The sequence below is a fragment of the Theobroma umbraticum genome, unplaced genomic scaffold (assembly GCF_002168275.2).
Source record: "Theobroma umbraticum cultivar Fairchild unplaced genomic scaffold, ASM216827v3 scaffold_44.0, whole genome shotgun sequence".
Lineage (NCBI taxonomy): Eukaryota > Viridiplantae > Streptophyta > Magnoliopsida > Malvales > Malvaceae > Theobroma > Theobroma umbraticum.
This window is the reverse complement of record NW_018397255.1, coordinates 7,784,823-7,801,272: the sequence shown is the minus strand read 5'-3', so window position 1 is coordinate 7,801,272 and position 16,450 is coordinate 7,784,823. Positions and strand designations below refer to the sequence as shown.

At 33.8% G+C, this 16,450-nt stretch overlaps 4 protein-coding genes across 6 annotated transcripts in view; 2 read left to right on the top strand and 2 right to left on the bottom strand.

The window, feature by feature from the left end:
• The first annotated feature begins 88 nt into the window (after positions 1-88).
• Positions 89-1,854, top strand: LOC110429147 (putative F-box/LRR-repeat protein At3g18150). The gene is made up of 5 exons (XM_021445040.1): positions 89-99; positions 338-536; positions 961-1,319; positions 1,382-1,476; positions 1,571-1,854. Exons 1-5 carry the CDS (start codon positions 89-91, stop codon positions 1,852-1,854), a joined length of 948 nt encoding a protein of 315 aa, XP_021300715.1.
• A 1,535-nt stretch (positions 1,855-3,389) lies between these two features.
• On the top strand, positions 3,390-4,535 carry LOC110409836 (F-box/kelch-repeat protein At3g23880-like). Its single transcript, XM_021419317.1, has one exon. It carries the CDS (start codon positions 3,390-3,392, stop codon positions 4,533-4,535), a length of 1,146 nt encoding a protein of 381 aa, XP_021274992.1.
• A 1,510-nt stretch (positions 4,536-6,045) lies between these two features.
• On the bottom strand, positions 6,046-8,147 carry LOC110409745 (2-methylbutanal oxime monooxygenase-like). Its single transcript, XM_021419198.2, has 3 exons — positions 8,120-8,147; positions 7,062-7,936; positions 6,046-6,663 (listed from the first exon to the last, which is right to left on the bottom strand). Exons 1-3 carry the CDS (start codon positions 8,145-8,147, stop codon positions 6,046-6,048), a joined length of 1,521 nt encoding a protein of 506 aa, XP_021274873.2.
• A 2,641-nt stretch (positions 8,148-10,788) lies between these two features.
• The window catches only part of LOC110409728 (pre-rRNA-processing ESF1-like protein), a 6,317-nt gene continuing 655 nt past the window's right edge, over positions 10,789-16,450 (bottom strand). For all 3 annotated transcript variants that reach the window (XM_021419176.2, XM_021419175.2, XM_021419177.2), the window contains exons 2-9: positions 16,060-16,450; positions 15,609-15,683; positions 14,295-14,515; positions 13,822-13,984; positions 13,467-13,595; positions 12,121-12,797; positions 11,496-11,865; positions 10,789-11,094 (exon numbers count right to left, since the gene is read on the bottom strand). The exon at positions 16,060-16,450 is cut by the window's right edge. In XM_021419176.2, coding sequence (XP_021274851.1) covers positions 11,538-11,865; positions 12,121-12,797; positions 13,467-13,595; positions 13,822-13,984; positions 14,295-14,515; positions 15,609-15,683; positions 16,060-16,450 — 1,984 coding nt within the window. In that variant the 3' untranslated portion in view covers positions 10,789-11,094; positions 11,496-11,537. The remainder of the gene's footprint in view (positions 11,095-11,495; positions 11,866-12,120; positions 12,798-13,466; positions 13,596-13,821; positions 13,985-14,294; positions 14,516-15,608; positions 15,684-16,059) is intronic.

Below are 16,450 nucleotides of genomic sequence, written 5' to 3'. Positions count from 1 at the left end.
AAATTTTTAAAAAATTAAAAGTCCAAACTCAAAGAGTTAATTAAACTCAATGAAAGAGTGACTTGTGATGGTGTGCTGAAACATAAAAATGGCCCCATTGTGATTTGGACCGAGAGCTGGTTTGGAGAATTCAGACGAATTAATTAATTAAAAAATGCCACATTAAAATTATTAAAATTACTTCACGGATTCAGATCCAATTGAATTGCCTGAAACGGTTGCTTCGGAAAGAAATTGTTTTGAAAGGTGAGAAGATGAACCAAATCTTACGTGGGTGGTCTGTGCTTGAATAATTATCTTTGATAAGCTGTTATGGTCTACGCAATTTGGGTTTTAGGAATTCTAGTGCTAAGAGTTTGATACTTGATCATACTGGAGCAACCAGTGTGAGAGGGTACAGATTTCACGTCCAGACTCCAGGTCTTGTATCATTGTGCCTACCTGGGTCAATAGACATAGAGGATGTTTCTTCTCTTGCTGTTTCCTCCGTCTTCTTCAGTTTTGGTTTCAAATGTGCACTTAAGAGATACCGGGAGGTCATAAACACTTTTTCAGAAGCTTGGTCACGGTAGATTTTTCTAGAAGAAACGATTTGAAAAGCTCATGTCAATAGTCAAAGTCGAATCAAGGTAGACTTATGGGGTTGGCGGGGAATATGGAAATGGGTCTTTTTCTTTTATTTTTGTTTTTAAACAAGAGATGGTTTTTGTTTTGTTTTTTAAATAAAGCGTAAAGCGTCTTTTTAGTTTTTGGTATAAATACAGAACATAAAATGCAGACTAAAGCAGGCAAGTGAAGTTCCAACATAGGTTTCATTTTCAAATCTCTTCTTTCATTCCGTTGCTGCCTCATTCTCTTGTTCCTGTGAAGGTAATCTGGGTTAAACTTGATCTTCTCTTCTGCAATTCTTTTTCCTGTTTTGAGTTGTTTTGTTGGTTCCTTTTGGTTTTCTGCAATTAGGTTGTTATGGATGGAACGGATGATATTGACCGCATTAGTAGTCTGCCCGAGTCTCTGCTTCTTCATATCCTTTCTTTTCTCCCAGCAAAAGATGCTGTGAGAACAGCTCTTATCGCTCCTAGATTCGGGCATCTTTGGGCTTTTCTCCCTACCCTTTCATTCAATTTTTGTTCATACCAGAACTGTAAAACTAGAGCATATGACCATGGTCCTGAATACAATGAGAATTTCTTGGATTTTCTCTATTATCTCTTGCTTCTTCATCAGAGTAACACTATCGATAAGTTCCATCTCGACCTAGAGCTTAACTTTTGTCATAAAATGGATGAGGGTACATGTTCCAATCCTGATCATCAAGAGTTTGTTGTTAAGGAAAGAGGATGGCAGATGCAGTAACTACTTGGGTTCTTTCTGCAATCAGGAAAAATGTCACAGTTCTTCACCTTGATTTTGTTGGATGTGGTCTCGCTGAGCCTAATGCTAGTTATAGATTACCTAAGTATGTTTTCTCAAGAGGTGAATGTTTAAGGGAACTGAAATTAACCGCTTGTGAGATCAATTCCAGAGGCAGATTCAACTCAGGTCACTTAAAAAGTTGTTGGTAGACCAGGTTCTCTGGATGACAACATAATGGATCGAATCTTATCTGGGTGCTCTGTGCTTGGAGAATTGTCTTTGCTAGATTGTCACGGTCTTAGCAGACTGCCTTTTAGGAATCCTGGTATTAAGAGTTTGGCAGTTAAAATTTGGTATGAGCGTCAAAGGCTTGAAATCTCATGTCCAAATATTGTATCCTTGGACCTATCTGGGGAAATAGATTATTTGGATTTAGTTGATGTATCTTCTATGATACTTTTTGCCGAAGAGAAAAATTTTCTGTATGTCTGGAGGTGAAAACACTTTTTGAGAAGCTACATTTATTTTTGGTTAGCATGACAAATTGATAACTGCATTAGGGAAGCCAAAACGTGGTGCAGATAGCATATGCTGTATGAATACGTTGACCACTCTTATTGTCCTTCAATATATCTTCAACTTTCAAGTATCCCTTGAGGTGTTCTTTTGTGAATGATCTTTATTGACCGCACTCAATTGAAGGCATTTGTGAATGGTCTTTGGGTATGTTCACAAATAAGTAATATCAGGGAATTCATGGTGACATCTCTTTGGGCAAGCATACGTGGTGAAATCTTCAGTTGCTTTACTTGCCAAAAGATGCAACACTTCACTAATGTAAATGCAGGCTTTTTTCTATTATTTTTCTTGGTTAGTTTTCTTTATATATATCTCGTTCTATTTCCAATGAGGTTTACATTGGATCTGGAAAGAACCATCCTGCCACCACCTTGATATGTTTTCACATTTTCTACCTTGCTAGCAACCTAGCAATTAGCACCTAATAATCCTAATAAAGTCCTGTCTGAAATTCATCCTACGACATCCCTTTGCTGTTTCCAGCTCTTGCATCATTGAGTTTGTGGTCACTCTCCTTGGTAAAAGCAAGTGATAGTTGTGGAGATCTTGAGATATATATATATATATATACAAGTTCGGCATTAAGGAGGGTTTCAAGTAACTGTTTTCTCGTTCTGAGTGACAGCAATCTGTCTATGTTCTGCTCCTTCGATGGGGAAACTCTTTAAATCCTGAGATGTGATGAGACGCCTTGGACGCCTTTGCCATGACATTGAGCTGGGCACAAGGAACAAGAGCCTCTGCCGGTGCTACAACCAATGCAGAAGATTATTCAAATTGACTTCAATGGGACGTAAGCAGGCCGCTCCCTTACTAATTACTGGAAGAGGACGATTCCCAGCTTAATAATGAAGTTAATAGCAAGAGCATTACCAATTTCTTCCTGGGGGTTAACGTCAAGTAACTAACAGAATCAAGTAGCTATCTAGAAAATGTTAAGTTTATTCAAAGGGAGCATTTGGAAATTAGACGATTGTGTTCTGATAACTGTAAAACATGCATTTATATGGTTACAGAACTTGATTGCAGTTGGGACCTGTCAACAATGCCAAAATGGGAACTGGGTATCGGCTTATCTGGCTCGCAAAACTGAGTAGGCTTGCTTTGATCACTCTCAAATGTGAAATCACTCGCACGTTTCTTTACTCACCTATCAGTTTCGAATACTGTGTTTGGAATAATTAATCGAGGAAGTTGATACACTCGAGACGCCAGCGACGATATTAACGAGGCTTCGTTTCCTAACCTCCTAGCTACATATGTTTGCCTTCTCCTTGGCTTAATTTATTGAAGTCAAGTCAAGTCCATACCCTATCCAAATTATCCTCCAGAAAAAACTCAGGACCAGCTTCAGATTCACGTGTCTCCGATGTTTTCAGCTCAATCTAGAATGGCCTGTATCACAACACAGAAATAGTGTAAAGCAAAGAGCTAAAGATTTCACTTGAAACAATATGAAAGAGAAGCTGCCTCTCGAAATTGTGGAAAATATATTCACAAGACTACCCGTCAAATCCCTTCTAAGATTCAGGTGCGTTTGCAAATCATGCAACTCTTTCATCAAAAGCTCGACTTTTATAGCTGCCCACCTTTCCCAATCCATCGTTGCTACCAAAAATAGAGCTCTGCTCTTACTTAGTTACGGTCCACAAAGAAACTACGAAATCCACACGACCACAAAAGAAACAGTCATTAAAGTTCAAGACCTGGATTCCTCATTTTCGCACTGCCGACTAATCGGTTGTTGCCATGGATTGATTTGCCTTACAGCCCGCCAACGCTTTGGTGGCTTTGTTTTCATTATATGGAACCCCTTGATTAGAAAATCTGTGACCTTCACTGAACCTGACAACTACTTTGGCTCATGCTTTATTAGTAATGGTTTTGGCTTCGATTCTGGCACCAATGACTATAAAGCGGTGAGTATTGTGCAATTTGCACACAGAGTACCTGTTTCGCCTGTGGTTCGAATTTACTCTTTGAATGCAGGCTCTTGGAAAGACATATCTGAGCGTGCTCCTGCATGTAAGATGATTGAGATCAACTGGACGCAGCCTTTTGTCAAGGGAGCTGTTCATTGGTTGGCCTCTCGTAGGGAAGGCAATAACAGTTTAAGCTACTACCATATGATTTTGTCCTTGGGTATGAATGATGAGGCATTCCATGAGATGATATTACCTCGGAGTTTAGCCCACGGATACAGTCCACAAGAAATACATGTTTCTGCATTTCAGGACTCCATTACACTGCTCCACTTTTTTAACAAGAAATATTTGTCTATTTGGGTGATGAAAGAGTATGGTGTTGCCGAGTCCTGGACTGAAAACTTGGTTGTTGATCTGGAAATTAATATGCCTCACAATGTGTCAAGGTTATTGAGTTTTAGAAGCAATGGTGAGCTGCTGCTGGAAATTGATGACGGAGAGGTTATCTTATATGAACCTGAGACTGAGAGCAAACAGATTTCGTTACTTCGGATTATTGGGGATCAAGATTATCGTTTTCTAGATTCTTACAATGAAAGCCTACGTTTATTGGACATCAATTCAAATGTTGTATCTCCTTCTGTAACCAATGAAGAAGAGCATACAGGTAGCTAGGAAGAAGGGCAGGATCGTGCTCAGCTAGCCTTCTTTTGAATTGCTTCTTGTCTTCAATTAATAGATCGACTTTAATATTTTTGTTAATTAATAGTTAGACTTTTATTTTTGACATTTGAGACTTAAATATTATTATGCATTCTTTTACGTATAAAAATATAATTTTCTTTGCGTTTAAGAACAAATGTTTTTGTACCTAGGTTAAAGCAAACCCCTTAATCTCTAATTGGGCTAGCTAACAGTTAGGTCCTTAGCACTATTATGTTCAAAACTAAGTATAAACCTTGGGCTGAGAGGAATACATTGCAACATATATATGTTTACTAATTCAATTTACACCACCGCACTTCACTAGCATTTCAAGTGTAAGTGGTATCAAAAGAATGTGCATAAAGTGGAATATATGATTCATTTAGATAAGAGCTACTAAAGATGAAAGATACTATTATGAATATATAGATAATAGCTTCTTTTTTTTCATTTTTCAAGCAATTAAGCTTAAAATTTTTGTATCGGCCAAAAAATAACATTTTTGTAGTATATATTTTTAATTTTGAAATATTGTTATTTACTCCCTTTGCCAATTCATATGGTTAATTTGTCACTTACTGATTTTTCATGAAATTTAAGGAGTCCAAATAGAATAAGGAAAATATAGGAAACTTTAAAAGCTAAAATAGGTCCATTGGTTTCATTAAGTACTCATGACAGAAGCTAAAATAGTAAGATGTTGAAAAGTGACATTTTGATTGGGATAATCTTTAAAAGCAAAATTGATAACATGGGTAGGAATATAGAGAGTACTTATTAGGAGTAATGGGATATTAAAAAGTCTTTAATGATTCCATTCGATATAATAATTAGTAAAGGTTTTGCTGAATAATAGTCAAGACTATGGATTATATATTATTTTAATGGTTGGTCAAGCTAATATAGCTTTACTTATTCGCGTAAATAGAACAAGTCCAGAACCTTAGGACTACATAATAAGGAGTTAACATTTTGCTATGTCAGCATACATTTCATTCTGAAAGTTAAATGTATCTTTGAATTGAAATTTCAAGTTAAAGTTCAAATGAATGGTATATATTAGTATGCTCTTCAATTTCAATGTTACCAACTAAATATGAATTTAAATATTTGATTCTAAGGGTATAAAATCTGAGTCATTGATAATTATTTATTAGTGAATTTGATCCCATTGACACCTTTAATTGGTGTAATAGTGAATTGTTTATGACGTATATGAATCCAAAATTATGATAATCAATTCATTTTTATGTCAGTTTGATTCTAATGCTAAGGTTAGTGATGGTTGTTAATTAATTTTTAACATTTATTATTAACAAAAACAAAAGAAATATAACTTTAGTTTAGAGCATTAATTTAAACCTTTTAAAGTTAGCAACTGCAACATAAGTACACACTCATTTTTCTTGGACGAGAATATGCTATGGTTACTAAGGGAAAGACATTACTAAATTATCTTAAAAGCCTAATATTATTCGTTTTACTCGTGAGAATTGTATCTAATTGGTATAAGATTAAGGGGTGTCTTCCTGTGACATGTAAGTCCACCCTCTTCTTCCATGCTAATATCTTCTATTCTCATCCCACAGGGCACTTCCCAATCAAAACAATACAGCAAATTGGCTAGAGTGAACTCAATATTTGTAGCTCCCATGGCTAGACCAGGACAAATTCGTCGACCAGCTCCGAAAGGCACCAACTCAAAGTGTGCGCCTCTGAAATCAATGTCTTTCTCCTCAAATCTTTCAGGGTGAAACTCCTTGGGGTTTTCCCAACTATCAGGGTCTCTACCAATAGCCCAAGCATTAACCATGATTCTTGTTTGAGGAAAAATATCATACCCACCAATTTCACAATGACGCATCGTTTCTCGAGGGATTAACAAGGTAGCTGGTGGGTGCAGTCTGAAAGTTTCTTTCACTACCATTTTTAGGTAGTTAAGATTTGCAACACTTTCTCCATCCACTTTTGCCTTTTTCCCAACGGTGTTTCTGATTTCAATCTGCACTTTCTTCATGACTCTAGGGTTCTTAATTAGTTCTGACATTGCCCACAACATTGTGATAGCACTAGTGTCTATGCCACCAACAAAAGTATCCTGAAAAGAAAAGAAAACGGAATAGTTTTAAGCGACAAAGTTGATTGCTGTCGAGGAAAAAGGCACATAGAAATATGTAATTATGAAATAACATCAGAATCTTAATCAATATTTTGCATAATTAATAAATTGATTGCATCATAAAAATGTGCAAGAGTTGCATCTTGTGCTTTCTAGCTAGTTTTGGTAAATCTGAAAGGCAATTGAATCGTTTGGAAGTCAAATTGAGGAATATTTCTTGCTCACGGGTGTTAGTACAAATGTTTTATCTCTAAATCACATAATTTTAAACTCATTGTCTGACCTCTTTCAAGTCTCCAATTTGTATAGCATGCATCATAATGAATTGACAGAAATAAAAGATATGACAATAGGAAAAGGAAAGCATTGAAACTTACCAGGAGAATTGCCTTGACATGGTCTTTTGTGAGACCAAAACTTTGATCTTTTAACAATTGAACCAAGATATCAACGAAATCTTCATGCTCTGGCTGAGGTCTATTTGGATCAAGGTGTTGGTTGAGCACCATTTCAAAGTAAGCATCAAGTTCTTTAAAGATCCGCTCACGCCTGGTTTTAAGCCCTGTCGAATAGTCTATGAATCGACCTATTGTTGGGAAAAAATCCTCCGCCGAAAAACTGGCCAACATATTCATGGCCTCATCAAGAACATGCTGAAATGCTTCATTCTTAAACTGTTTAGTTGCATATATCTTACCAAAGGCAACCGTGCCAATGATACCATCTCCAAGAGTAAAGATCTTTTCATTGAGATTGATAGGGTTCGGGAATGCTTCAGATAAGGATGTAATCAACTTATCAACCTCAGCCTCCCTGACATACCCAAAAGACTGCACCCTTTTCATGCTTAAAAGCTCAAAAATGAAGAGCTTGCGCATCTCTCTCCAATAATCGCTGTATGGTGCAAATGCCACATCTAAATGGTTGTATGATAATCTCCTTGGCCCAGGAGAGAGAGGCCGGCTGCAACAATCAAGGTCGTGAGTTTTCATAACCTCTTGAGCCATTTTAGCTGATGAGATAATAATGGTGGGCGTGCTGCCTAACATCAACAACATGATTGGACCATATTTTTGAGAAATTTTGTGAAGAGAGTGATGAGGCAAATTCCCTAGTTGATGTAGGTTACCTATGATGGGGAGTCTTGGAGGGCCAGGAGGGAGTTTAGCACTTCTGTTTCCTCTCTTGTTTCTTAAAAGTACCATGGTGAGCATTTGGAGGAGGAAGAAGAGAAAAATAATAGGAAACCAGTCTAGATTGAAGATAGCTATCATAGTGATGTTTTGTCTACCTTGTTTAGAAGTTTCATGAACATTTTACTCTTCTTGTGTTTCTTTTATACCTTGCAAGGAGGTTAAGGTTTGCTGAGTACTTGTGCATTTAAGCCAACATTGATAACCGTGTATTTCTGACGACATTGTTCAAATCCATTTACCAATTTCACTAATGTCCCAAATTGCCATAATTGCAGTATAAATGATAATTAATACATACTTTTTCTTATATTTTCACCAAAAAGTGTTATAAAACGTGCACTGGTCAACCACGGTTTGCTCACGTTAAAGTGAAATGATAAAATTGCAAAAGGAATATAATATTAGAAAATTTTTCCTAAATTATTTAAAAAATTTTAAATAGAATTTTTTATTATATTTAATCAAATTATTATGTTGTTATTTTGAGTTAAATAGACACTTGTATTTTTATTTTTAAACTCAATAAATTTTTATAATTAATTATTAACTTAATTAAAATATTACTCGTCATTTTATTTCATGTAATATTAATATTGCGTGTTGACATATTATTATATATAAGGATGTGATATAATGATATAGTTATATGATATTTTTTACTCTTTACATCAATAATTCGTTAATATCATGTGAATATAAAATAACAAGTGATAATATTTTAATTAATGATAATTAGTCAATTATTAATAATAAGAGTTTATTTGATTCAAATTAAAAGTACAAATGCTTGATTGAACATAATAGAACAATAAGAGCTTATTTGAATTTTTTTGAATAGTCTAAATTTTTTTTGAGTATTATGCTAATTTTAAAAAAATAAAAATAATTAAATAGGTTAATGAGTAAACAGTATTAGTAATATCTATTTTAACCCATTTTATGCTAAATGTTACTTATTTTTATCCTTATTCTTATTGTTTACGTTAAAATTAAAAATGTTATCTTTTTAATATCAACATTTTATTTAATTATCTTAATCAGGTTAGGCTCATTACTTTAAAATATTTCAACCTTAAACTATAATTTCAATTTTACATAATTTGTTTAAGGGATATAGATTACTTTAAAATATTTTATAAAATGAAGTAAATTTTGAGTTTTTCTATTTTGCAATAAATGATACAATCCTTTACTTTTATTTATATGCATTTACTTTAAAATTTTAGAAAAACTAATTTCAATTTTAAGATGCATCTTCTTTATTCACGTTAAAATGTAATCAATTTATGCTTAATTTTACTTCCCATTATGTTTAAAATCATTAGAATTTATTTGACATTTATTGCAAGTAAGTAGATATAATTTTATTTGTTTTGTTCAGTTAACAAAGAAGATAAATAATCTATCTTATTTATTTTATACTTGTTTTTATTGATATTTACAAATAAATGTATCGATATTAAAATTTTAGTATAAAAGTCATATCTTACCTATTGTAATAAATATATTTTGTGATTTTACATATTGTTTCTTTGTTTACATACCAAATTATACTACAACAATTATATTAATAAGGTTATAGCTGTACACTATATAGAACAAATTATTTTAAACAATAAAGTTTGACTTGAATAACATTGTAAAAAATTATTGAAGTGAAAATAATAGAAAATATTTTAGAAAAACACGAGTAACATCCAAAATTTTTACCTCCTTTATTAACAAGGATGAGTAAGTGCTGTGATGGAAAACCCTGGAAGGCAACAATAGAAAATAAAAGGAATCGTAACACTGCCTTTTACATTTAACTTTCATTTTAGTTTAATTTACTTTAAATGTAAATAATAACGGGTTACACTAACAATCAAAATCAATGGCTGATACTAATACTTACCTATTTAATGGCTACCATTCAATGACTTCACACGAAGGTCGAATTTTATGAGAAGTTGTTGTTTAATTATCTTAAATAATTATAAAAATAAAATAATATATTAAATTTCTATATGTTTGTTCTTATACAGACTTTCTTAGAATGATTGTTAGACTGGTGGTGCAAAACAAATATCTAGAATTTTATAATCTAATTTGAGCAAAATTTTGAAATTAAAGCGTTCTCCCAAGGGCTTTTACTTCTCTACGGATTTAAGTGATTCAAGACATAAAACCGGGAAACTTACCATTATTCAATTTTCTTTTTTGTTGTTATTTGCCTTCTAGTTTTGAGAGTAAAAAGGTACGTTTGAATATAAAAATAATTTTTCTGAAAATTTATAACAAAATATATAAATTGTAAATGATAATGAAATAATTTTACGACTATTTCAAACTATGGAAACTCATACTGACAAATTGTAAATGATATCTTTATATATTGAATATAATTGCTTTTTGTGGTTAGTATCTTATCAAAAAATGTCTCTTGATATAACTATTATTTATGGAAAATTTGATATTCTTAGTTTTCTTTTGCATTATAAAAAGGATTATATTATATAAACTATTTAGCTTAAAAGAAAATTTTTGGTGTTACTGATTTTAGTATTTCTTCCATCCTTAAATGTTGTATACTCATTTGATGTTCATAGAGATTAAGGTAAATTCTTTGACTTTGATGTATTTTATATTGAAATTTCAATTTTTTATAATACTAATGTTTAATGCTTTCTCTTGTGAAAAATAAAAGATTAAGAAAAACAAATTTTTAACATAAAAAGTAAAGCATTAAATATTTTTTAAAAAAAATTAATTTTGAAACATCTCAAAAGAATGGAAAAAATAAGATGAGAGTAGTTGATTTCACCTGATAATTGCAAAAAAGGAACAAATTTAACAAGGGATTCTGTATTGTAAGAGCATTAACTGCACGAATGAGAAACTATGCAATCTCTGCCCATTCTGGCACTTGCTGAAAGGGTAGTGGATTTCAGGATTATGAAGCAAAATTTTATTTATAAAGCTCTGGAAAAAATTTAAGCAAAATCCAAGGACATTTGCATATGTGAACTACGAACAAAATTCGCAAGTAGAAGAAATAATAGCAAATTTTCTGGTATATATTAATGGGGGAAAAAAAATAGAAAGAATTCCCATATGGGTGCATTATGGAGTAGCAGTGTAGAAGCAGAGGTGGGAGTAACTGCCATAAGTTTTCTTGCCTCGTATTACGAATGCAAAGTAGACATGTCAACAAAACTTCAGCTTGGATTGGGGGCTGCATGGATATGAAGATATGTTAAACAACAGAAGCTACATCCATCAGCAAAAACAACAGAAGCTACAAAACCTCATAAATTCTTAATTTTACTTTCTAACCATTGAAACATCACTTAAAATTACGCAGAAAACTTGGTTATTTTTTAGTTGAAAAGGAAAAAGGCCGAAAGGAGTTCAAAGAAAATGAAGAAAAAAATCACTCCACATCGGTGCACACAAGAGTACTACTTCAATTTTCAATTCCCAAAAGATGTTAATTTAGAAGAGTTAGAAAATATATTGTACAAATAAAAAAGTTTGACAATATGGTTAATTAAAATGACCATTGACAATCACCCCTTTAACTATGAGTGAAAGACAAATAAGATCTGAAAAGTAAAGAAAATCTTGAGTACTTACCCTAGGTCCTCAGCTGAAATGATGGGAAGAGAATTCTTGGTTTCATTTTCTCAAAACCTTGGTCTTCTTCATTGAATGAACCTGCTGCTCCTGCTTTCTTCCCATGCCTGATACACTTTTCTTTGACATCTTGCTGTCAGAGGGTAGTTGAACTTGTTTTAACTTCATCTTGACTGATCTCACCATTGAAGACAACACATGCTTCTCCTTTGATGGCAAAATATCAGACTTCTCCCGCTCAACCTTATTCATCCCAGGATCGTCTGATGGGAACTGAGAATTTGCAGACATCTTCATGTCCTCCACAGCCAATTCTTTCTGTTTACCCTTCTGCAGCTTTTTTGCTATTTGCCGAGCGTAAGTTGCACTCCTGCAACAACCAAATTCCTATGCTTCAGCCAGGCAACACATAACAAATAAAAGACCCAGAAACCCTTAGAATTAAAACTCATTGCAGTTTTATCATGTTGGCAAATTGACAGATTATTTCAGACAAGAAAGTAAGTCATAAACAATTTCCATATGCATTTGAGCCTTGTATGACCTGGTTCTTTTATATTACCTCTTACATCTCTTTTGAAACAAATTTAAATTTGTTTTCTGATAATTAACAATATTCCGTTACCTTTTGAACTGTGGATTGGTGGGATCCAATGCATAGAGAGGCGATGTAAAGAGAGCAGAAAATCGTGGATCATCGTCTACAATTGGTATTTTCTCCTCATCTAGAACTTCTTTTCCCTTTTTCCCTTTAGCCTTTTTAGGCTTCAGATTGTATCCCTTAAGACCAGTGTCAGCTCCCTTGTCATCAGTGAGTAATAACTCAAGTTCTGCTCTGCTTGCTTCAGCTTCCTTCTCCATATCTTCATGTTGCTTTCCTTCTTTCTTACTCCTCTTAACAGAAGGCTCTTCAATGAAGAAGTCATCAGGTTCTTCTGTAGCTTCTATATCAGTCTCATGACTCTCATCTTCAGACGAATCTTTAGATTTATTTTTCTTGCTCTTCTTTTTCTCCCGTCTTTTCCGGAGATGGGCCTCCCAAACTGTTTCCGCTTCCTTATCTTTCTTCTCTAAAATTCGTTTACTTATATCCTCCAGACCAGTACTAAAAGTGACTTCCATATCCTGGCCATTGTCCTCACCATCTCCATCAGAGCTATCACCAGACTGGAGTAAGGCACGGTATATATCTCTTTTTTTATTTTTCTTATCAGATTGACTCTCTGTGGTGTCTTCATTCTCATCATCATCACTTTCGCTCTCATCAGAAGCCAGAAACTCCTTTAATTCCAATTCAGCCAGCTGCATGAAAGCAGATGCAGTATTAAATTAGAAAACAGTGAAGGAATTCCAAACAAAAAGGAGAGACAAGCAAAGATGATATTTCCTTGTTCTTGCCAGGACTGTTTCATTGTTTTCAACATCCTCAATATTTATTGCCTAATGACTACAATCATCATTTTGTCAAAGTAAATAAAAGAAGATAAAATAACACCGAAGGAAATCCAAAGAGTAAGAAAACAAAGACTTTCAATACAATATAAACACAATTATCAGCCCTTATCCACCATTTTAACTGCCAACATTTATAGAACCGAAAGAAAACAACTGACAATCACTTGGACAACAGAACAAATAAGCAATCTTAAATCTCATATTTGGAGAAAATCCTGAAAGCACCTTTTAAAAGAACCTACAAAGCCAACAAAGAAAAAAGTAAGACTGATTTGATGGTAATTTCATTTCATCTCCAAGGGAAATCTTGAAAGCACCTTCTATAAGGTAACTCCTAAACAAACCGAGTAACAGGAACCACATAAAAAACTTTAGGTGACATGTTTATTCAATTCCATCACTATGTCAGGAGAATGGAATACAAAAAACAGAAGCATACACTGTCTTCAACTGAATTTCACAGACAATAGATGAATCATTACAAAGTAGCTCACTTTACAAATTAGACACACTAACCTGTTCAGCATTGAATTTTCGTTTCAAAATTTTCCCACGTTGAGGTTCATCTTCATCCCATGAAAGATGAATTTTACTTTGCTGCAGTGCTTGGGTATGGAAATTTAAACCCTCATAATTTGCAGGTGCCTGAGCAAAGAAGATATTCCCATTTTGCAGTCATTTATAGTTTCACTTAGTTCCTAAGCTACCAAATTAGTTGCCTTTTAAAATAAAAATAACAATAGCATACAGAACTATTTTCTAGTTAAGTTCAATTTGCTTAGATATCTTTCTAAAGGCAAAATATCCTGTAAAACCCTCCAACTCATGCATGATACATAAGCGGGACAATGTAGCAGTCAAACAGATATACCTCCGTAGCAACATCACGAGGTGAATGCTTAAATTCCATTGAGTCAGGAATGAACCTCAAATCAAGCACATTTGATGACCTTTCAAACTCAGCTCCATCACAAGCTTTGTACAAGTAATCTGCTGTCGCACTCGAATCACATTCCACTACTGCATAGTAGTATCTGGAAGGACAATAAATAATGAACATAAATAAAAAGAAAGGTACAACATCATTTCCAAACATACACATGTTCATTTAAAGAGATATAAATTAACTTGAAGCTAAACAAACCAAAGCAACCAACACCTAATGTAGACATATAGCTTAAGAAAATGAAGCTTAAAAAAATATTGTCCAGATTGCACATGTCAATGTTCCAACAATTCATTGGTCAACAAGAGTCACAACAAATGATCAAGAAACAGTAAAAGAAATTAGGAAAGAAAACAGATAACATCGAAACAGTAAAAATGACAATGAAAGGTAATCACCTTAGCCTACTTCTCTCATATGCACGCAATTTCTCATTATCAATTTCTTCATCACCAACTTCATCATTTTCCTCATTTTCATCATCAAACAGCCCTACTGGTCCATGACTTTCTTCCTCTTTCATACACTGAAGTCCAAACTCGGATGGATACACAGCCACTGACATCATTTGTCCATCTTTAGGGAGAAATGAGCTTAACATTACATACAAGTCAACAGCCTATGTATCAAAAAGGGCAAAAAATCAGTCAGAAGTCAAGTTAAATTTTGGTTGTTTTTACTAACAAATTACAACCCTGTATAGCATAACTGATCATAACAAATATGAGAAGATGTAATTCATGGATATGGCTCAGCTCTATAATATCTTATACCATAAGAACTCTGCTACAATTTTAAATTTCTAGCTTTCACCAACAGTAAAGAATATAGACGTGAGAACTGAGAACCCATATTGACTTCAGAAAGTAGCATAATTGATTCTTAATACGAAGGTCACAAAAGTTGCAATGCCCAAGATACGTGCATGACAACCAAAGGCTAACATATTGCGCAATCTTTTCCCCATAAAAAGTATTGCCTGCCCTTTGGTTTCAATGTTGACTAAAAAAGAACAAGGAAACGCCATAATAGGAAGAAAAATTCTTTTGTTGGAAGTATCTTAATTGATCTAAGTTCATGGAGTTTTTTTTAAAAAAAATTTTCTTTTAGTCAATATTTTAATTTGAATGAAATCAACTGAAACAGGTATCATTCATACCATAAGAAATCATATTTTAAATTACAGCTAATTGTAGAAAACAATTCAATATAAAGATGGTATCCATTCAATAGAAATATGACATATCTTTAATTGGATCTACCCTTTGCTGTTCTACAACCTCACCCTCTCATTCCATTGACTTCAACAGTGACATGTTGAATTGAAAGGACGTACATCGCATATGAATGCAGATACCATGATATACAAAAACTTATTGCATAAACAGGACAAATTGCCAAGAACATTCTTTTTGTCAAAGAAACTCTAATTTCACATCATGCTTTAGGTTTGTGACAACCCAAAAATATGCTTTCGCATTCAAATAAATAACTTGAAGGAAAAATTTTAATAGCTATTAATTGGAATACTATATCAACTCGCAATATTTCATTGGCCATCACCATTTAGAGACCAATTTAAGGGTTTAATGGTGGCTAGAAACATCTATTGATTGGTGTTCTATGGACAATTTGACCCATTGCGCTATTATTTTGCTTTTAACAAAAAGAAGAGGAATGATATAATTCAATTGTAAACTCCAACAACATACCTTAACATGCCTCCAATCCATATTAACAACAGCAAGCCTGCGGGTTTCCTTTTCAATCATTGGGACATTTTCTTCCTGGGACGTAATCAGTAAAAACAATTTAAAAATTTCAGTAAAATCCATGAACAACAAGCACTATTGGCATATGACAAAGCTTTTAGAAGCTTATGAAAGAGTTTAACTTTGCAAAGTAGATATTATAAAGCTCAAAACTCTGCTTCTTTAACTCTTCAGTAACACTTTTTCACTTTTGTACTTTTAACCAGAAAACACAAATTACTAAGATTAACACTAATATAAAAACTAAAATGAAGGTATTAAAGATCAAATAGATTCAATTCATGATTCATTTCCTTGTATCTATTTTGAAAGCAACCAAATGAACAAACTAAACGCAATAAATCAACCAATTCAAACCAAAATATCATAAACAAAGATTGGCAAACACTACCTGCATTTCTGGCTCTCCATCCTCGTAAATTATATCAATATCTTCCTCTTCAGTAGTGGAACCAGAATCTGATCCCTCCTCCTCTTCTGACTCCCCATCACTGTCCTTTTCCGAAATTTCACTGCTCTCACTCTCCTCATCAACCTCCTCACTATCATCCCCTCCACTTAAGACATCTTTTTTTCTCTTCTCTTCTTCTTTGTCTTCGAGATGATAATAATGGCGAAGAGAGCTCTGTGAGTTTTCGTTCTTAGGCTTCCCTCGCTTGTCCAAAGGAGCTGAAGATGAAGAAAATCTCTTGTCACTGAACATCCGATTAAAACGGGAGTCAATGACAACCTTCGTCCTGTGCTTTGGAACCTTCTGAAACCGAGGGTCAGAGTGTAGGGAC

Excerpts from the sequence above, each read along its gene's own strand:
- LOC110429147 (XM_021445040.1), top strand. Across the intron at positions 1,320-1,381 it reads TCCAATCCTGATCATCAAGA|GAAAAATGTCACAGTTCTTC; the intron begins GTTTGTTGTTAA and ends TTCTGCAATCAG. Across the intron at positions 1,477-1,570 it reads TAAGTATGTTTTCTCAAGAG|GTTCTCTGGATGACAACATA; the intron begins GTGAATGTTTAA and ends TTGGTAGACCAG.
- LOC110409836 (XM_021419317.1), top strand. The coding sequence starts at position 3,390 with ATGAAAGAGAAGCTGCCTCTCGAAATTGTGGAAAATATATTCACAAGA.
- LOC110409745 (XM_021419198.2), bottom strand. The coding sequence starts at position 8,147 with ATGGCAATTTGGGACATTAGTGAAATTG. Across the intron at positions 7,937-8,119 it reads TTGGGACATTAGTGAAATTG|ACTGGTTTCCTATTATTTTT; the intron begins GTAAATGGATTT and ends TCTTCAATCTAG. Across the intron at positions 6,664-7,061 it reads ATGTCAAGGCAATTCTCCTG|GATACTTTTGTTGGTGGCAT; the intron begins GTAAGTTTCAAT and ends TTTTCTTTTCAG.